Source organism: Loxodonta africana, chromosome 4 (assembly GCF_030014295.1).
Source record: "Loxodonta africana isolate mLoxAfr1 chromosome 4, mLoxAfr1.hap2, whole genome shotgun sequence".
NCBI lineage: Eukaryota > Metazoa > Chordata > Mammalia > Proboscidea > Elephantidae > Loxodonta > Loxodonta africana.
Window position 1 is genome coordinate 107,625,938 of NC_087345.1, and position 22,113 is coordinate 107,648,050.

At 39.9% G+C, this 22,113-nt stretch overlaps 1 protein-coding gene across 4 annotated transcripts in view; it reads left to right on the forward strand.

Annotated features, from left to right (window-relative positions):
• Nucleotides 1-220: 220 nt before the first annotated feature.
• Nucleotides 221-22,113, forward strand: part of SINHCAF (SIN3-HDAC complex associated factor) — a 32,235-nt gene continuing 10,342 nt past the window's right edge. The window contains exons 1-4 of one of the 4 annotated variants that reach the window (XM_003405709.4): nt 221-480; nt 14,889-15,036; nt 16,299-16,398; nt 17,719-17,845. In XM_003405709.4, the coding sequence (XP_003405757.1) occupies nt 14,909-15,036; nt 16,299-16,398; nt 17,719-17,845 (355 nt within the window). In that variant the 5' untranslated portion in view covers nt 221-480; nt 14,889-14,908. Of the gene's footprint in view, nt 481-2,495; nt 2,793-12,730; nt 13,970-14,888; nt 15,037-16,298; nt 16,399-17,718; nt 17,846-22,113 lie in introns of those variants that run through there. The other 3 variants (XM_064284432.1, XM_010595703.3, XM_010595707.3) reach the window with 3 other exon arrangements.

Genomic DNA, 22,113 nt, shown 5'->3' on the forward strand with positions numbered 1-22,113 from the left:
GTTCTCCCTTCGTGGCTAACCTTTCCGCCTTTCTCATCCCGCCACTCCCCCTCAGCCGTCGTCTCCAGCTAGGGGCCGTTTGTTTATGTGACGTCCGCAGTAGTAAGCAGTCCCCGCCCCCGTTTCCCTCTGGCCGCCTCTTTTCCCGCGCCGCGGCGCTTCTCCCCTTAAAAGGACAATAGAAGTTTCGGGAGCGCGCGCGGCCGCCAGGCCTACTCCCCTCCCCAGTCCTCGACGCGCGCGCGTCCGCATGCAAATAAGTTCGATTCAAGAGAATTTTGCACTAGGAGCTGCGCGTGCGCAGAAGGAAAGCGGAATCTACACCTTCCCGGCCAGCGGTAGCAACTGCAGAACTGCAGGAGACAATCTTTCTAGACAAGGCAGTTGAGGAGGAGGGAGCGACTGGCGTGGGGGGGCTGGCCTGGCGTGCACTCCGCACTTCGGGAACGTTTCTGCGAGTGAAACGGCTGCTTTTGGAAGGTGAGTTACTCTAACAATTACTCTGGTGAAAAACTGTTTGACGAGGCTTTGATTTCAGGGTTTTTTTTTTTTTTTTTTTCCTTCCTCTCTTTTTACCTCATCCACCTCCCCCAGCCCTTCCATACACAAACGTACACACATACACAGGAAGTTTTGTCTTGGAGATGGCATTGCTGGGAGCGCTGCTTTGGTGATCTTCAAAGTCCAGATTATTTTCTATGCATACGTTTACTGTGCATTTTTAATGGAGGGGGGGAGGGTATTTGAGGGAAACCGAAAGTCTTGGGGTGGGAAAGTGAGTGGAGCCTGGAAATAACTGAGGAGTCGCTGGAGTTGAGGGATCCACTTTGAAGGTGACAATGACTTTTCTCGGTCGCAGTGTTCTCTGGCTAAAAGGAATTCCATGGCTGAAAGGCCCAAGAGAAAAACGACTTGCTGGCAATTGCGGAGGGGACTGGGGTCGTGCATCCGCGTGGGCGCAAGCCGTGGTAATGGTCGGGCGCCGTGGTTAAACCTCGTGCTTTAGTTTATTGCAGCTCCTTGCGTGTGTTTTGATAAGGGTGGACAATAAACGCCATTCGCTCGAAAACTAAGTTGCCATCTACTTCCGAGCAGGCGGGCGTGAGGGGGTTTAAATCGGCCTTTCAGGCTAAAAAAAAGTGCTGGGATTTGGCGAGTGCACGCGGCGTGGCGTTATTTGCTGAACTCCAGAGGGATGCGGATGCGACAATGAGAGCAACACGCGGCGCTTGAGAGCAGCCCCAGCTTGCAATGCCTGCTCTGCTCGGACCGCGCCCATGGAGCTTTTGGTGTCCGATGTTTCTTCGGAGCCTTAAGTTGTGTTACCAATTTATTCACCTGTAGCGTAGTGTGGGCGCAATGGCTAGGGCTTTCTAGGGCGACTGCGTGCGCTTTAAGATGGCCAGTTAGAGCTAAGTTGTCTTGGGGATGGAGGCAGCTGCGTTGTCTGCGCTGAAGGAGTGAGTGAACTCCGGAGGGCACTGCTTTTTGTGCTCAACATGACAGACCACGTGCTTTGGGCTGCGACCTGGGCTTTAGTCGGACGTCGGTCTGAAGGTCCGGCTCCTTGTTAGCAGCAGTCAGATGCGGTCGCTGTCGGGTAGGTCCGGCTGGCAGGACAATGTGATTTGCTGGTGATGGCGTCTTGCCAGTTTAAAAAGCAGAGTGAAAGTCGCCAACTCTCGGCTTGTGTGGGGCCTTTCTCATCAAGGACACTGTGAAACTTTGGTTAAACCGGCCCGTTTCCAACAGAGAGGACCGGAGGACAGGCTCCTGACTTAGTGGGCTCGGGGTCTGAAGCCTTCCCCGCCCGATTGTCAGTGTCTTGCCCCTGGGAAACAGTCCGACATCCCTGATGCTGCACGTAGGCAGCGCCCGGCTGGACAGAAAACAAAGAGCTGCATGTGCCCGTGCGGGCCCCGCAGGCTCTCCGGGCGACCGCCGGGGCCGAGGGCGGCCCGGGTCCCGGCCCTCCGAAGTTCAGGCGCGCTTCGGGAGGGGCTTTTGTCCCTCAGTTCCTCGTGGGGAAACTTTGCGCTACTTGTATGAGGTGCCATGCTGGTGCGCGGGGAGGCGGCGTGCTTCCCCCGCTCGGGGCGAGCGGTCGGAGCGCTGGGAGCCCTCGCGGCCCCCCGCGCTTCGTCCTGACCCCGGAGCCCGCTGCCGCGGCCACCGAGGGGCCAGGAGAATGTGGCCTGGAGCTGTGGGCCCGGTACCCGGAGCCCGGAGTGTGTGTCTGGGAGGTCTGTGGATTCGCCTTTGAAGTCGAACTGTTGCCATGTTTGAATTACGTCAGGGCAAAGCCATGAGGAGGAACAAGCCCCGGCAGCGCAGCGTGCGGGAGGCGCGGCCTGCGGGAGGCGCCGGGCCGGGGCGGGCGGGCGCGGGGGCCCGTTGTTCCGGCGCAGGTGAGGGAGGAGGGGAGCGACGCGGCTCACCTCCCGCTGCCCTCGCCCTCGCGCTGGCGAGCAGCCCTCAGGAGGAACTTTCTTCTCGACCCAAGATGTCTTATTTACCAAGAAATTCGTCAGGGTGCATTTCTCTTTGCTGGCTTAGTGTCACCGCGTGCCGGAGGGGGAAGCGCAGTTTGGGGGAGACCCCAGGGCCGTAGAAGGACCGGAGTGGAGGGCATTTTGCCGCTTTCGGAGAAACCGGCGAGTGCGACGAGCACCTCCCCCCGCTCTGGCCCGCAAGTACAGGAACCCAGCCCCGACGACACCAGAAAACCACCGCGGGGAAGTTTCGGGGCTCCCGCTGTCGCTGCGAAGGGAAGTGAGGACTGTGGCCGAATTGTGCGTGCCGCTGTTTTCTTTGTGTGTTTGCTCGTGGGAGGGGGAATCGGGCGGGGCAGGGCTTCTTTTGGTTGGAGGGGGGTTCGGTTTCTGGGAAGGTAGGACGGTGCAGAGTTTGTTCTGGTAACTGTGACCCCCAGTCGGTTTTTATTTTTATTGTTGTTTTCTCTTTCTGCCGTCTAATAGACTTTAGATTACTACAGGCTTTTGGATGATTAGGAATTACTGCTTAACTAAACATGGACCCTGGCCGAGACAGCTTTACCCCAGCATTTTTTTTTCTCCCCATTGCGTATGTTGTCCCAAGGAAGGTTAAGAAAAGGTCTTTTCCCTTTTAATAATTTAAAAAATTAATCTGACCTTGTCATTAAAAGTACACAGAAAGCACCTGTTTTTGAACTGAAGTTTGCCAGACTTGCCAAGCCTTTTAATTTATGTTGCAAAACTGAACACATTAGGTTGCTCAATCTAAATTAAAGTCTGGGAGTTTGGTTTGGGGAGCATTTGAAGTATTATATAATGATTTGGGGGGGCGTCTATTTTGGCTTAAAGGTGTGCCTGACTCAGAGTTTGGTGATTATTCACTGCATTATCTTAGGATGACCTTGAGGAAGTAAGGCCTTAGGGAGTTGGTCCCTTCGGAGATTTTCGTGGGGTTTGGGGGAGGAAGCTCCTGCAGGATGGTGACACAGGATAAAGGCTAGCTAACCCTGCTCTTAGTTCGTGGGAACTGGGGTTGATCACCCGTTATCCCGCCTAAATTTTCTTTTCAAGCTCTTTTTTTTTTTTTAAGTGACCCTTAGGCATAGGTCTAAAATTATGCTGGTTTGACACATGGATGCTTCTTTGGAATTTGGGGTTTGCCTCTAGTCTAGACATCGGATAAGCAGAACCATATCTATTGCTTCTTTCTGATTTCTTTTGTATTTGAATGATGTTTAATGGTTAGAACCTAAAAGTGATCATTATTGGAAAATATTTCTATCTTTTAATGCCCTGTCCCCACTCGCCAAAAAATCCGTACAAGTTGAAGTCCACTTTGTACTTTCTTTTTTTCATTGTTATTAAATAAATACGCTTCTCCCAGATTTTGGTTGGTCAAGTTACAGATACTGAAAGGCAACTGATATCAGTAATGGTACATTTCTGCATAGAAAGCGAGTATGTCAAGAAAATTAAAAACTTTGGATTCAGTAACTTTATGGCTTTCCTTTGGGCAGTTATTTCTCTGGGAACTGTATTTTAAGTGCATACGAGGTGCTTTGCAAATACACTGAGATTCTTTGATTTGTTGTTCTTAATTAGTACTTTATAGCCGATTTAAGGGTAGAATTTCAATATCCTGGGAAATTTCAAATACATCATATAGAGCTTAATTCTTTTTAATAGATGATATGTACAACAGAGATTTCATTTATAAAGTGAACTGAGTTGAGGGTGTGAGATTCACAAAGACAAGATGTCTACTGATTTCCCTTTACATTACTTTTGTGGGAGTTTGGAGATGAAAAGTTAAATAGGCAATATATTTTAGAACTTTGGTGGACAGCAGGCCTCAAGGCTGCTTGTTGCACAGTATTCTTAATTATGTATATCTGGAACCTGGGTGGTCATTTTTTCCCAGGATGTAAATCAGGCCCTGGGAAAACCTGGCTCATGGGGCCCAGACTCTGGCAGGACTGATTTATGTCAGAAAAGCAATATGATAACAATTACATGTAAAATAAAAGTTTTTCACTTGGGAAAGCTTGGGCTTATTTGAAACCTAAACCAACTTCATAAAGCTGTTACAAGTGTAGATAAATTAATCTGCCATGCTACGTAGATGGTAGGTTGCTAAACAAACAAACAAAAAAATGTGAAATTTCCTTTTTTTCCCTCAAGATGTGCTAGGAATAAATTGCTGGCTGAGAAGGAAGGAAACGTATTTGTTGAGTCACCAAGCTAGTTGCTCAGAGGTTTCCAAGGTTAAGAATGTCTGGGTTACAAAGTTGTAATCATCTTAGATAAATCACTTAATTTCTCTGTGGTCCAGTTTTCTCATCTGTAAAATAGCAAATACTTGTCTCCGAGGGTTTTGTAAATAGTTTGTAAGCAAGTAACGTGTTTGATAAACATTGTCTGTTACTCTTGCAACTTTGTGAAGTAGACATTTTATGGAAAACAAAACTTAGACCTGGGCTACTTACCTTGTCTGAGGAGACTTTAAGGAAATGTTGAATGGAAAGAATGTCTTTGGTCCCCTTCCCCACCTTCAGAAACTCCTTCTGGGAAGACACTGCCCTGTCAGTTCCTGCTTGTCTTTCCAATTCTGATTCAACCATTTTACATCATAAAGTCCTTTTAGAAAATGCTACTTCCACATTTCTCTTGTCCAGGAGATTGTCCTGGATTTCCTTCACCTAGTTTTGGTTATAAGGTGCGAATATTCGTATTTTGGTTCTCAGAATTTCTTTTTAATTGAATTTGCAAATAAATTTTTCTGTATTATGGAAATATCCTGGAAATGCAACTAGTCCAAAAGAAGGGAGTTTGTTTTTGAGGTAGAGAGGTTTTCTTTTTGCATCAGAAACAGAAGCCAGAAGCACATTTGCTATTATGTATTCAAGTAGCAAAATGACAGTTGAACTAAAATAATTCATTTCTAGCTTTGTATTTAGTCGTTTTCACCTTTTACAAATTTGATTTGGTTTAACGTTATTTTAATTTATTTAATGTTAATTTAATACTTATGGAGCTTAAGTAGCTCTCATTTCGAGGCTCTTTTCTCCCCATACTGTTCTCCTCTAATTCCCCTCCACCCCCCTCCCCCCCGCCACCCAGGCTCCTGGTTGAAATAAAGAAGAAATATTTTTTAAATCAGTTGTTAGGAAAGTGTTTAATTGCTTACCATTAATGGTCTCTAATTAAAATAATTCATTAGGTTTATATTTCCTGGGAAATCCTTAAACCTCCCAATTTTTTTCCCTGCAAAAGTCTATAATAGACTAAATGCTAAAATAAAAACAATGCCTTTCAAAAAAACCAGATCAGTCTTTTAAAAAAAATTTATATATACACTTCTATTGTGAACACCATTTCCCATTTTGTGCTCTTAAATATACTATCCAGATCATGTGGCTACCCCACTCCTCAGGTAGTTGATAAATTGCGTTTGGTTTCTATGTACTATACACAGTTAGTACCTGGTTGTATGACAAGACTTAGTTCCCTGCTCTGCAGCGGTTTACTGCTAAGGAGATAATACAGCAAACAGGTACCTGAAATCCCGTGTGCTCAGTGTTTTAATAAAGGTATAGAAAAGGTTTTGTAAAAAGAAGTAATTGTTAAAAAAAATTTCCAGGTCAAGGGGATGGAGGGAAGACCATTTTAGAATAACAGCCCGGGTAGAACTGTGGCTAGTTATTAAAGTCATTTTGACACTCCTGGAATACCAGAATTCCAAGTAGGGAGCAGCTCGTAGGCAGCACCAGATCTTTAAAAACTTTGAATTCCTTGTTAAGGAGTTTAGATATGATCCTGAAGTGAGTGTTACTTTGGAAAGGGTGATTAGTATTTGTGTTTTAGGAAGATATCACCTGTTTGAAGAATGCAGCAGGGCAGTCAGTTATGAGGCTCTGACAGGAGTTAACCATCATGGAGGAAGGACCTGTGAACCAGAAAAATGAAGGAAGAAACAATCTTAAAGGATCTCAAGACACAATGGACCATGTGGGGGGTGGTGCAGAGGGCGAGAAGGAGGAGGCCAGATTCTTGGGTGACTGTATGAATAGTAACCAAGATAGGTGACCACAGGGGAAGATTAACAATTAAGTGCCTTCAGAGGGTGAGGATGGTTTCCTGGTCTATTGACTATATTGATCTGGAGCAAAGGGGAGATATTGGACCAGGGCATGAATACTAGAGAATTACCAATGAAGGTGTTCCTTAACTTCCCAGGAATGGACTGCCCAAAAACAGGAATCCAAATAATACCTGAAATGTGAGAAGGAAGAAAGACTTGCATGAAAAGAACTGTCAGGGCTGAGTGCCTACCATATGCCAGTCCTTGTGTTGGTGTTTTACAGATTATTAAGAAAAGTTGGATTTATCCCTATTTTATGAGGAAACAGTAGGGTTAGGTAGATTAAGGAGCTTGCTTGAGGTTTGGGTCACACCAGGTATATGCTACCAAACTTACCTGAAACATGCCACACCCCATTTCTTAGCATTTCTCTCAAGCTTGAAAATGGAAGAACAGCTTCACATAAAGGAAATGGCCCAGTTTCATGACCTTAAAATCTCCCTGAAAAGGCAAAGTTCCTCTTTTCCCACAGATGAGGGCTTAGAAGACCTTCAGACATCACAAGATGCTACCTACACTTGGTTTAATTTGTTAGATATGTCCACGAACAGAGTTTTATTTTTCTGTAATGTGCAAGTATTAAAATTCAAGGAAGTAAATGGTATACATATACTGATAATTTTCATACTTTTGCTTCAAGGGCATCCTTGGAAAGTAGAAGTGAGATTACACCCTGATATTACAGGGGGGCAAATAAAATTAGAAGTGACTTCCTATTCAGTTGTAAAGACAAAAGCAGAAATAGACTCCAAGTTGACTCATTGCAAAGTACCTTTTTCACCAGACTCATTGTAGTTACATTTACTAACTGATAACCATTGCTGAAAAGTAAATGAATAACTGGAATCTCACCTAATCTGAAATTGGAGGCTTAGTGCCTTTTGTATGCTGTTCAGAACTCAGAGGTCTAGATTTGTGATTTTATTTTTGACATTTGCTCTTTCAGAAGAAAATTTATTTCTGAGTTAGACCCCTTTCCTGTGGGATGAGTTCTAGGCTCTTCTACCAAATATGGATTTCCTAGGCAGCCACAGTTATTTTTACCATGTAATTTCTCAGAGACTCGGATGTTTGAAGAACCTGTTGGCAAACAATTGGGATTCACCTCCCCTTTCTCAAGATACTGAAAGCAACCTAAATGTCGACGAATTTCCAGACTGGTTACATAGAATACTGTTTCAGCCCTTAAAAAGGATGCAGTAGGAACCACTAAATGTGCAGACAGTGGGCTGTGTTCAAGATATCTCGTTCTCCAAAAAAACAAACGCATTGCCGTCGAGTTGATTCTGACTCATAGCCACCCTATAGGACAGGGTAGAACAGAGCAGGTGGTGGATATGAACTGCAAACCTTTTGGTTAGCAGCCTAGCTCTTAACCACTGCACCACCAGGGCTCCCAGTTTCCCTCAAGACTAGTTTAAATTTGCCCCTTAAAACTGAATAAGTAAATTCAGAATCTTTGATGTTGAGATGCGGGCTGATAACTAGAAGTAGGTGAGAGGAAATAATAGTGTTTAATTGCTCCTTGGCTTTTCTTAGTTGTTGAGGAAACATGTCTCATTGTTGGGGAACACTGTAGCCAGATGGCCTAGCAGCAAGTGAACACAACGCACTTTGTCCTGTTGACCCTTTGTGGAGAGTGTTGCTCCAGTTACATTGTTAGTCTTTACTGCATCCCATACATTAAATGTGATTAAAGATAGTGTAACATTGACTAAAATCCTGTCAGGAGTGGCATTACATGCTGTAGCAACTCAAGGATCCCTATAACTTGTGATCAAGAATGGTTTTTCATGTTTATTTTTTCTTTTCCCATCATCCTGTCTAATTTAGAGTTCAGCTCTAAAGAAATGCATCTCCTTCACTTCAAAGTTGCCTTTGGTTCCTTAGTTCCTTTTGTCTTTGTTCACCACTGCTTCCTTCCCACTTTACAAATCTTTAGCTTGTCTCTTCTCTGCAGTTTCCTTCCCATTCTGCTATGTGTATTCTAATTTTACTGGTCTATCTAGCTTCTCCTGTATAGTGTATTTCCTTGTGTGTATCTTTCCATCTATATATCTGGGGAAGTTGTTTAAGCTCTTTGGGCTTTTCAGATTCCCCTTTTGGTTAAGTGAAGGTATGTGGTAAAAACTGTTACTGGGGCATGATGCTCTTAGTTTAAAAAAAAAAAATTCAAACAGCAGTATAGAAAGGGAATAAAGTGAAAGTAAGCTTTTAAACTATTTTTAAAAAGTCTGGTTACCTGAAGGTCTCATTTTAAAAACATTATGGGATTGATTATACCATATACCTATTATTTCATTTGCCTGTTCCACAGAACGATATATCTTGAATATAGTCCACTGTCTGCACACTTAGTGGTTCCTACTGCATTCTTTTTAAGGGCTGAAACAGTATTCTATGTAACCAGTCTAGAAATTTATGGACATTTAGGTTGCTTTCAATATGTTGTGTTTTTTAAAGGTCTGTTAGTTGCTGGTGAGTCAACTGTGACTCACAGGGACCCCAAGTGCAACAGAAAGAAATGTTGATCTTCATGATCGTTGGTATGCTCCTGACCTGGTAGCAGCCACAGTGTTATTTTGAGTGCCTTCCAACCTAGGGTGCGCATCTTCCAGCACTATATCGGACTTGCTATTGTGGTCCATAGGGTTTTCACTGGCTAGTTTTTGGAAGTATGTTGCCAGACCTGTCTTCCTAATTTGTCTTTGTTTGGAAGCTCTGCTGAAACCTGTTCACTATAGGTGACTCTGCTGGTATATGAAACACTGGTGGCTTAGCTTTCAGTAATATAGCAACAGGCAGGCCACCACAGTAGGGCAAACTGGCAGAAGGGTAAGTGGTTTTAAGGTCCAGGTAAGTTGAATTTGGAAAGAAAAAGCGATGAATAGAACCTAATAATATTTTGTGAGGTTGCTATCCTAATTTGTGCATATCAAAATTTCAGTTCCCAAGATGGCATGGACAAATTGTGAAGTTAACTATAAAGTTGCTTTACTACTCTTTCAGTGATCCCCTATCTAATCCTGTGGCATTTTGAATTTTGAGAAGTACTTTTGAATACAAAAAACCTTCACTACCCAGAAGAAGAAATTTAGAAAGTAGAATTGGGGAAGTTTTATTATCTTTGTTATCTTTCAAATTATACATACTAAGGTGATCCTAACAGATGTTAAAATTATCATAGTAGGATCCACTCTATTTTTCTAAGTGTTAAATCAGTACCCTTATAAGATTTTAAAGATAGCAAAATGCTCTAAGTTCTTCACCTTTTCAAGGTCTTTCTTCCAATTCCATATTTAAAAAGGTACTGAAAGCTCTAAAATTTGCATTTGCATGTTCTTACTGTTTCCTGGTTGGAGCTTAATGAACAAGTGTTTGGTATTAAAATTATCAAGAGGTCATCTTTCATACTTAACATTATTTGTTGGAAAAGTTTTCAAAAATAGCATCCCTTTTTTTCAGTATTGGTTTTGCTGTGACATTTATATTACATTCAGTAATTGTGTGTAAAATTAGATATGGTCCCTGCTCTTTGGCTTCATAATCTCTGTAGGTTAGGTTAGAATTGGCTCTTTTGTGTCTTTGTGGGCAGAGGTTTCTCCACCCTTTCCTAGTCTCATCAACTGTCAAAGTTATATTTTCCTCATGCTTTCGTTAAGTTGATGATTAGATGTATATGAAACTCACAGCCTTAAAGTGGAAGAAACCCCAACAAATCAACCAAAACAGATGTTTGGAATTAATCATTATATTTAAAAAAGTTGCATTTCTTGTCTATTTATGAGAGAGATTTTGTTTATTCAGTTACAGTTATTTCTCATTGTGTTTGCTGATTTATATGTTACCTTTAATCTTTGAGTGATTCGGTTAAATCAGAACTGTAATTTTAGTGTGGTTGATTTGTCTTTAACTATTAGAGTATTTAAAAAATTTGTAGGTACAGTAGTCCCTCTGCATTCACAGGGGATTGTTTCCAAGACCCCTTGTGGATACCAAAATCTGAGGATGCCTAAGTCCCTTACATAAAAAGACATGGTACTTGCATATAACCTCCCATGTATTTTAAATCATCTCTAGATTACTTATAATACCTAATAAAAAGTAATTGCTATGTAAATAGTTGTTATACTGTATTGTTTAGGGAATAATGTTTAAAAAAATGTCCGTACATACTCATTACAGACCCAGCCATCCTAGGCCAAACTACACAGTACACCTCAGATGTTCAAACAAGTTCTAGAGAGAGAGACTGAGGATCTCTGAAGTGGTGGGAGGCTATGGCAGGGGGTGCCTACGCATCATTTTTTTTTTCCTCGAATATTTTCAATCCACAGTTGGTTGAATCCGTGAATGTAGAACTCGCTGATACGGAGGGCCAACTGGACTTGGCCGACAGTAGCTAAACAAATAATGTCAGTGAAGGTGCTTTTTAAAATGTAAGGTGCTGTACAAGGGACAGTTTTAAGAGAAATTTAATCAACATGTTTATTCAGTGCCTACTATGGACCAGACGTTATTGTAGATGTCAAGGTGATAAGAAGACAATTCCTTACCCAGTCTTTTTTTTTTTTGTAGACTTGCTGGGATCTAATTCACATACCATAAAACTCACTCTTTTACTTACACCAGTTCATTGGTGTTTAGTATATTCTTAGAGTTGTAGAACCATCACCACTATCTAATTTTAGAAGATAAATGACGGATTTTAATCAGCATTTTAAGTCCTTCCTAAATTTTGGCTTTATTTCAAAGTTTAATTTTCTTCTGCTTTCTCCAGACACGTGCTTAGGGTGAGATTGTATGGGGTCCACTCTCAGTCTGTAACTATTCATCAATTAGGGACAGATGGCATTAGTTTCCTTTTATTAAAGCATAATGCCAAGTTAAGTGACGCCTGTGAGAATAGATACAAAAGTCACAAATAGTTTAATAGGTGGCTTTGTTGTTTGAACAAATAAAATGGATTGATCTGGAGGAATCATTTAATACTGCACAAATGTGGGACTAGGAAAGAAGTACTCTAAAGAACCACCAGGTTTCTTGAGACAGCAGAAATCCCCAGTGTAAAATCACGCTGTGCACACCCACCACCGACTCTTAAAATAAGGAAAGTAACTTGTTTTAGAAGCCATTTTGTGTCCTTTATTTTTCTCCAGAGATTAGGTGTGGTTTTTTGTTTTGTTTTACTTGTTTTTACATTAATGGGTCTGTAGATTTTGTGAAAATGCTTTCAGTTAATCTCAGGGCTCTCCAAAGCACAAAAGGGTTAAACACCAACCAGTGCGTAACCGGGTTGCTGTAAACAAAGCCCAAAAGGAAACCCCTGTGTATTAGCTGCAGATTCCCAGGTGCCTCTAAGTGCAAGGATAAGCTTAGAAAAGGTTTAATAGGTCTATTAAGTAGTCATCCGTTAAAAAGTTCACTCTCTACTTGTGTGTTGCATCAGGACAAGTGTCCGCCCACCTCACTGCATTTATTACTGAGAACTGCCTAGAAGTGGGTGAAACCCGGAGCTTTGGTGGTACAGTGGTTAAAGTGCTGTGCTGCTAACCAAAAGGTCGGCACTTTGAACCCACCAGCCTCTCCTTGGGAGAAAGGTGTGGCAGTCTGCTTCCATAAAGATTTATAGCCTTGGAAGCCCTATGGGGGCAGTTCTACAACTGAATTGACTCAATGGCAGTGGGTTTATGTTTAGGCAGAAGAATTTTGTTAGGACGTGAGTAAGGTCACATAACCACTGAAAGGATTATGAATCATAAGACAATATAGTCCTACTTTCCCTGATGTCTAAGGGGAGAATGTTTTTAAACTGAAGAATAGTGTCTTGCAGGGGTTGGTACGTTTTGTGGAGGTCCCTACTTAACAACAACAAAATTACATTGAAGATAATACTTGATTTACTGTTGATTAAAAGAAAGCCTCAGTGTTTAGCTATGGCCACAGCATTCCTTGACAGCTTGCAAGCGTGATTATTGGCACAAACCATGGCTTCCTAGTCAAATTCAGCCTCAGTGAAGGTAGTTTCATATCTTAGACATGATCTGAATGCTCTATAGTTTTGATGACATGTTTATTTGGGGAGGGGGGTGGGGGGGTGAGATAGGAATCTGTTGTAATAGCATTTGGTGTGTGTATTAATGGAATTGAACTGGCTTTTCTTGCTGTACTTCTTTGTCCTTGCTGAGTAGGGAGGCTGAAATTTTCTAAAGCTATTGATGAAGCTGGAGACTATAAGAGGAACTGTGGACTTTTGACCTTCTTGATGGTAATGTCAGATGGTTAGGGGGAGTCTGGGGAACCCAAAGGATGGGTGTGAGGACAGGCAATCATATTACATTCTTGCCTTAGAACAGTAATATACAAATTAAAGCAGTAACTTCTACTCTGTTTTCTATAATGCTGTGCCATTTGACAACATTGTTTTTTCCAAAGCAACACGTGATTGTTTTCTTCAGGAGGCTGTTCTCTTGTTTGTTTTTAGTTGATGATTTACTGTCCATTTTTTTCTTATTATATATAGGGTTCTTTACTCACTTTTTTTTTCCTTAAGGGGGAAAAAAAACTCAAATTCCCATGCATTTCATTGAAGTAAATAATTAACTTAATCAACTAAGGATATTTTGTTTTCTTGTTTTAACAATTCTTAAACTGAGGTAACTTCGTGTTAGATGTAATTACTGAAATGCATCAGTGCCCTCCTACCCTGCATCCTCCCCCTCCTTTGCCCTGTTCCCTCAGCAACAAAAACACTGAGGATGAATGCTTGATTCATAATTGCCGCCGTTGCAAAGGAAAACCTCAGTGTTTGTTTAGCTAGTTATTTACTAATAAAAATATTATGAAGTATTTTCTTAAAAAGTAGAAAACCTTGTCCATGTTTCAGAACTCATCTCAAAAACAAAATAGAAAAACCCACCTGGATAGTTGTATGGTCACTTCTCTGAATCACTTCCATTAATACTTGCCCCCTTGCCCTGGAATACTAACCAAAATTGGAATGGAATGAGATCAGGCAAGAAATATTCCAAAGACATACTGAAGTTTTTGTTTTACTGGTTCATGTATATATACTTATTCATATATATATATGTACATAATTTATAAAACGACTTTAAAAGAAAGATATTCTGTGGTTGTAACTCAGCGAATAAGTATTAATAATTTTCTCTTATTGATGCTTTATATGATGCACACTCACACATACGTACCTTCTGGACTTGTCCATTGGGGTTCAGTTTCTATGTTCGTTGCCTTTTTATCACCTCTCATAGTCCAGGTGTTCTGATGGAGTTGGCTTTTTATTTGGATATCTCAAATTATTCCTCCTAAGGTACGTTTTTCATTTTTGCTGCATATAGCTTTAGAACTGTTTCTTCTTTCTTTTCTTGGTGGTGACATTTTTTGGGGGGGGCGGGGGTGGAACATGTAAATCACAATTTATATTTAACTCTATTATGTTTCTTGAACATCTGCCTCCCACTATTAGTGATAGTCTCAGGGACAGAGCCTCACAGAAGAGTTCCAAAATTGGAGTGGCAGAGCAATAGGCAACATGAGCTCACTCTTAATTTGTCTTAAGGATCTTTAAAATTATTAGAATTATTCATATATTCTCACCCTGGATTTTTGTGAAATTTACACCCTTCTTTCAGCAGTTTCAATTTAGGGTGGAATTTGCCTGCTTAGAATTTCCCATTTATCACAGAAGAAATCCCCTCTTATCTCCCAGAGGGCAAAGTAGTGTGGGTTTGATACCGATTGAGCTACTTGTATGCTTAATATCAAGTGGTGGTCATGATAAATGTCTCAGAACTTCCCTAGAGGGGAATCACAGTAATGGAAAGGTACAGAATGAAAAGATGTGCCTTTATTTAAACTTTAGTGTGCATCTTTGATTGTGTCTGAATTTATCATTGTTCAGGGTTATGGGGCAAGTTTTGAGGTATTTTCTACTTAAAAACTTGATTAAAAAAAAAAGTCCTCTTCCCTCATTTTCAGAATGAATGTTCTCTCAGGAGGGTAGAAGAGGTAATAGAGGCCTGGTTAAATAGCTGAGCTATTCTGCCTTATTTACTTGCCACGATAGTATAAAGAATAGAGGTGGATAGAGTAGTAGTCTTCTCCAGAGCCTGCCTGTCTGCCATGGTCATGTAATACCAAGTTGCTGGGGGGCGGGGTGGAACAGCTCTTTTTAATGATTTCTTGGTATAACCCTCAACAAAGCTGTGTCAATTCCCTTGGCTTTACAGACTATTGCCTAGAAGAAAAGATGTTTGGTTTTCACAAGCCAAAGATGTACCGAAGTATAGAGGGCTGCTGTATTTGCAGAGCTAAGTCCTCCAGTTCTCGATTCACTGACAGTAAACGCTATGAAAAGGACTTCCAGAGCTGTTTTGGGTAAGATCATCTGATGTGAGTAACTTGTGTTTGTACCATGCTTAGAGTGAAAAAAATCACAGCATATGGAAGTATTTTCAAGCCAGGTAATTGGAGCAGTGTACTAATACATTTATTAAAATCACTTACTCTAATCTAGGCTGTTTAAGGCCCTTGCCCCTTAAAATCTACCAAACAATACTGACAACCTTCTTTTTTCACTGGATTATGGGAAGCTACCAGGTTAACTGTGAAGCCACTTTGTAGTTTAAACAAACCCTTTTGTTAACTTTAGGATATACAAAGGGAATTTTTTTAAATTGCCCTTATTCTCACTTATAATCCTCCAATAGTTTTCTCTTTATATTGTTTTTCTAAACAATAAAAATATATTTTAACCTAACATGCTGAGGAAGGTTGTAGTAACAAGGCGTTAACCCTTTCCTGCAACCTTCCAGGGTGCGTTAACTTTCATTTCATAATGCCATTTCACGTTTACCTTTCGACAGTAAACCTCTGCTTAGAAAAATGGAATTTACTTTCCAACAAACACTTTGATAAAATGTTTAATGTTGAACTATTTCTCATGTTAGAAAATTTCAGCACATTGTTTTTCTTATCAAAACATTGGTTGATCTTTTATTAATTCTGATGCTGACCTTGCCTTTTAAAATCACGCTTTCCTTTTAATGTTTTTTTCCTAATAATATACATAATGCATTGTCTGTATTTATTTATAACACAGAGGAAAATGTGGTAAGAGAAAGTTCCTCAGAGATATAATTAAACAGTTTGGTGACTAGTCCTATAGATTTTTTATGCCCTACACAGATACAGTCACTTAAAAAAATTATAATGTTTCTTTTGTTTGTTGTGAAACTAGAATAACATTTATTTTTTTTAAACAATACACTTGTTTTTTTTTTTTACATAAAGAATGGCATTTTGTTGCTTATGAAATATCTACACATTTTCAGGGTTTGAAAGCAGTTTTAAAAATCATGGTGACCAGTATCTCTTCTAGGCTTATATTTTACTGTTTATTTTAAAAACATCCCTTGTTTTAAAATAACCAAACTGCGGTTCATGGAATTGTTTCATTGGATCTAGAAATTAATTATATTTCTTAAACACTACAGTAACAATGAAATTGGATCATCCAGGATTATTGGAAATTACATCTATAAATTATAAGCATATATAATTTTTCTGAAAAGAAATGTACTTGCAAGAATTCAGTAAGGTAAAGGAGAATAATAAAGGCTTGATTGTTTTCTTATCAGGTTGCATGAGACCCGTTCAGGAGACATCTGCAATGCCTGTGTCCTGCTTGTGAAAAGATGGAAGAAGCTGCCAGCAGGCTCAAAAAAAAATTGGAATCATGTTAGTTGTCTTTCTTCTTTTTTTATTATTGTTGTTGCTGTTGAGTCAGTTATACCTTTATTATACTTGAAACGCACTAATTTACCCCCTAATTTAGGAAGCAGTATATCCCTAGGGTAGATAACAGTGGACTTTGGGCAGATTACATTTATAAAATGCAAAGATAATAACAGTCTGACAGGGCTGTTATGAGAACTGAATGAGATATAAAGTATGACACTGGTAATCACTCTTATTAGATAGAAGCTATTGTTATTTTCTATATTTAAGTCTAGTTGAGATCCCAGTGACATGTAATATGTGTTTTGTTTTTTCCCGTGTCACTAGAATTTTTCATGAAATATGAAGCAACACTGTGAGGACTTAATTTTCTTTCTGTATGCTAGCTTGCAGAAGATTTATAAAATTTACCCGATTTGTTTTTAAGTAAGCGGGTATTTTTCTTTGCCTTTTTTTTTTTTTACACTAGGCTTAGCACTACCACTGTTCTTCGGGGACGGTGCTATATTACTATCATAGGTTTTTGTGGGTCTGTTAATAATAAAAAGTGAGTTTTCTTTAACACCTTATCTGGAAAAGATTCAAATTGTAGTTTTGAAAGTGGTGGCAACCTTTTTCACATAAAGTTAGAAATCTGCAAATAGTGTGAATAAATACATAAGAAAGGGGATCATAGAAAGTAGACCAATGGGGCCAGGGATAAAATGTAGGAGAACATGCTATTTCCAGTCATGTAACTGACCCTTAGGGATTAAGGGTATGTGGTGAAAAGAGCATAAAGCTTGGATCTGAAGATCTCAGTGTGACTCTTGTTCCCCTCTCCTCCCACCTTCACCCAATTACTAGTTTAGCGAAATAAGGCAAAATACGTAATTTCTCTTTGCCTTGTTTTCCTTCCCTGTAAAACTGGAGTAACAAAAATAGCCCTTTTATTGATTTGTGGTGAAGGTAAAATCAAAGGTATATGAAAGATTTTGTAAACTGCAAAACATCATCCTGAAGAAATGTTAGGCTTGATTTTTCTTAGTTGGATCATTTTCACATCCAGTTATAATTATCCCATACATAAGCCTATTAGCATTTTTTTCTTTTTTTGGTCCAGCAAACTCTTGCTATTACCTACTTCAAAGAAAAAATGGTAAATAGTATTTATTCTTTAATACCATGTGATGATTAAAAGTGCACGTGAACCCTTAAACACTCTTAATATAAAACTGTGCTTCTCAAATTTGACTCTCTCAAATACGTATGGGTTTAACCTGAAGGGATACACAGGTGTCATTTGAAAAATGGTATTAAATATTCAGTATTTTCTTCCAGGTGGTAGATGCAAGGGCAGGGCCCAGTCTAAAGACTACATTGAAACCAAAGAAAGTGAAAACTCTATCTGGAAACAGAATAAAAAGCAACCAGATCAGTAAACTACAGAAGGAATTTAAACGTCATAGTAAGTTTGAAATTGAAACATTACTACTTAAGAATAATTGTTTAGTTTTCATTTTTGGCTGGTATTGGATGAGGCATATGGTATGTGTGGATCTTTTTTTCCTCTGTTTATTGTTTTTATTTCTTAAAGAGTCTGGGAAAGCAGTGTTGACTTGGTAGAGTTTTTATTTTATTTTCTACTGAATCTTAGAACTTTTGATTTTGATGTCATAAAAGTAATTTTTGCTAGCTAGCCACTTCCTCAAATAGTACTTCAAATAGGTATCTTTATTGACACCTTAGTTTTCTAAAGGGGCGTTTTTCTAGCGTGTTTGCTTGATTTTTATGCATAAATTGAGGCCTCAACATGTGCAAAAGGGTATGTACATCATCAGTAGACAATCTGAGACCGAACCCAGGTTTTCTGGAAGGTAACTCTGGAAATCATAACTCACACATTGGAATAAAACTGGCATCAGGACTTTCAGATTTAAAGGGCAGTGTATGTTGTGTGGAATAAAGAAAGGGGAAAAGAATGTCATATTAGTGTTAGGTTTACACACATGGGGTTGCCATGAGTTGGGACCTATTCGATAGCAGCTGGCTTTTTTGCACACTATCTGAAGTCCTTGGTGGTGCATTTGGATACTGGAGTTTAGATTTCAAATTTTGAAAGGGAAATACAGCACATATAATGTATGTTATACAACTTTCATATCAACCCTGTTGGCGTGTGAGGCAGCACTGTTGAATCAAACACGTTAGTGTTTCTGTAGCAAAAATGCAGAAGTATTCACATTAGTGGAATTAACAGAGACTGTAAATAGGCTAGTCAGGTTGGGCTGCCTAATTATAGTTTAGGTCAGGCTAGATTTTGTGGAGGTGTTTTTTTGGTCGATTCTTTGAGATTTTGTATATGATAATCATCACCTGCAAACAAAGACAATTTATTTCTTCGCAATCTGTGTACCTTTTGTTTCCTTTGCTTGTCTAATTGCAGTAGCTGGGACTTCCAGTACAGTGTGGAATAGTAGTGGTGGTGGTGGTGGGGGACATCCTTATCTTATTCCTGATCTTAGGGGTAAGGCATTCATGCTCATTTTAGAATATAGAAAAAGACAGTTAAAATTACTGGCTGAGCAGCATTGGGGGAGGAAGGAGAACTATCATCGGTTGCGTGGTTTGGGTGGTGCAGGTGGTTTAGTACTTGACTACTAGTTGAAAGGGTTGCAGTTGGAGCCCACCCAGGGGCATCTCAGAAGACAGGCCTAGCAAAGTGCTTCTGAAAAGTCATGGCCTTGAAAACCCTATGGAGCAAGTTCTATTTGGCACACCTGGGGTCGCCATGTACTCTGTGGCAACTAAAAGCAACAACCAAGCACTTTACAGCAATTATCTCAATTATTTCACACAACAAACCAATCTCCGTTTCGGACATTATGATGGGAAGCACAGAATGCTGATTTAACCTCGACCCAGGCCACATAATAGGTGGTAGAATTGAATTTGATAGTTATGCTTTGGCAAGGAGCCCTGGTGGTACAAACTATTAAGCGCTTGGCTGCTTATTGCAAGGTTGGCGGTTCAAACTCACCCAGGGGCTCCGTGGGAGAAAGACCTGGCAATCTGCTTCCAGAAAGATTGCAGCCAAGAAAACCCCATGGGGCAGTTCTGCTCTGTCACATGGATTGCTGGTTAGAAATCTACTTGAGGGCACCAAACAACAACTGACACACATAGGGTGGCCAGGAGTTAGAATTGACTCCGCGACAACAGGTGTTGTTTTGGTTTTGTCTGACGTAAAAACCCAGTGCTCTTTCTACAGTGCCACCGTGGGTCTCTGGAGTAGTATAACCAATGCTACAGAACTCAGAAGCCGTTCCAGATCTGCTGCTAACTCTTGACTCTATAGTAAGCGGGTGTTGTCAGTCTGTGCAAAATTATTCTGATTATATATTTAATCTTTGGCTAAAATATTTTAATACATTTATATAGTAAAATAGATAACTTGAAACATGTAGGTATTTTAATCATACAAGTTGCTTTCCTACCAACTAGCTGTCACACCCCGCCCGCTGCACATCTGTAACTTTGACCCTATGCTCCATTTTCGTTAGATTTTTTTTTTAGTGGGACGTTTTGGAAATAATTACCTTCTACTTGTTGAAAGTAGGGGAATTGATGATTCATATGTACAGTAGTAGCTGTTCTCTTTAATCATAAGGAAAGTGATTAACTTTATGCCTTAGCTAAGGGAATATAGAACTTTATATCTTAGCTAAAGGAATATGTCCAGTGCAATTTTAGATTTTTGTGATAAAGTTTTAGGGGTTGAAGATTGAAAGTAGTCAGTCCCTTTGGTAAGATTTGTGGGTTTTGGAAGCTCAGACTGAAACAGGGTTTTTCCCCCTAGGTACATTCTGAATTGCTATCACATGTGTGCAACATAACAGTTTTGAGACATTTGAATTTTTATTTTCATCCACTAAATGGTTTCCCTGTCTCATTATATCTTTGTTTCCATGCACCCTGCACTACCTGGCCTGTATTCCTCTTCCTGAGACATTCTTTTCTTTGTGGTGTAGTGTGAAGGCATTGGACCCAGAGCTTGAAGACCTGAATTTGAGATAGTTTTTGTGACTTATAGATGTGTTATCCTGGAGTCACTTGACATCTTAGCCACAATTTGTTTTATCAGAGAAATGGAGATAATCAAGTAAAAAAGAGTTTTGTAAAACAAAATAAAATTCCTATGTAAACATTCACTTTTTTTATGTCACCTTTCTTCCCAAAGTCTATAGTGACTTCTGGCTGGTGTAGAATAAAGTTGAAATTCCCTGACAGAGCATATTTGGGCTGAGCCAGCTCCCTGCATGAACAGAGTGTCGTGCTTCCATGACTTTGCTCATTGACCCTTCCTACTGCATGCTATCTGATCACTCCTTTGTCCCTTTCCAAATCCTACCTGATTTTAAAGCTTAAGATTACAGTTCTCTGGAGAATTTCCAGATCTGTGTTCTAGAAGAGATTTCTTCTTTCTTGCTGTCTTTGTATATATTTCGTTGTTGTAGATATCCTGTCATCCCAGATATTAGATTAAGCCATATGAAATTGCCATTTTTATAGATAAAAAATGGGCAAATAGCTGCAGTTTCGAATAGTTCAAGAGTATTAAGCACCTAGCTTTCCTACCCAATTAGCATAGAGCTGACTGCTGTTGTTAATTATTTGGAGAGTCTTCTAAGCATTCCAGTAGATTTATTCCTTTAAAGCTTGCTACTCTTGAGGGCTTTTTTTAAAGCGAAGTCAAAAGCTATTCATATATTGAAAGTAAATTAGCATTAAAAACAATGATACTTTCTTTTAGATACCTAATTTCGTGCTATTTTTATGTTAACTTTTGTTAATACAAAAGTTAAGAGCTATATACCATGCAGCATGCAACACAGGTTTTGATGCTTATAGATACTTAATAAATATTTGGTTGGTTCTTTGTGTTGGAGGATTGCTTTATCTGCCTTTTTCTGAAGTGGGGGAGTGGAGTCTTTGCTTAAAGGTAAGACGTGTGGTAGGCTCCACCCTGATTTGTTATATTATTGCTATGACTATGTGACTGTCACAGAGCCCTGGTGGCACAGTGATTAAGAGCTATGACGGCTAAGCAAAAAGTTGAAGGTTTTAGTCCACCAACCACTCCTTGGAAACCCTATAGGGCAGTTCTACTCTGTCCTGTAGGGTCGCTATGTGTTGGAATTGACATGGCGGCAACAAATTTAGCTTTGTTTTTAATGTGACTGTCTTCTCAATCAAAAGATTTATTTTCTGGCTTATAACTTTATATGAAATCTTCAGAGGACAAAAATATTAAATCATGTTTGGTACCTAATGTTTGATATCTAATGCAGCTAATGAATTGCCTTCATTTCATACTTTTCCTCTATAGGTAAGGTATCATTTTTCTTTGATTGCATAGAAGATTTTTTTTGTCTTTCGTTTTCAGAAGTTTAATTATAATGTGTCTTGATACGGATTTCTTTGGTTTTATCCTGTTTGGAGTTTGCTCAGCTTCTTGAATCTGTAGGTTTATGTCTCTTGTCAAATTTAGCATGTTTCCAACCATTCCTTTGACCCCTCGTCCCTTTTTTAGCCATGCCTTTTTTCTCCTCTTCTTCCAGGACTCCAATGACATGAATGTTAGATCTTTTGTTATAACCCCATAGGTGCCTGAGGCTGTGTTCATTCCTTTCTCTCTGTTCAGATTGAGTAATTTCCAGTTTACTGACTCTTCTG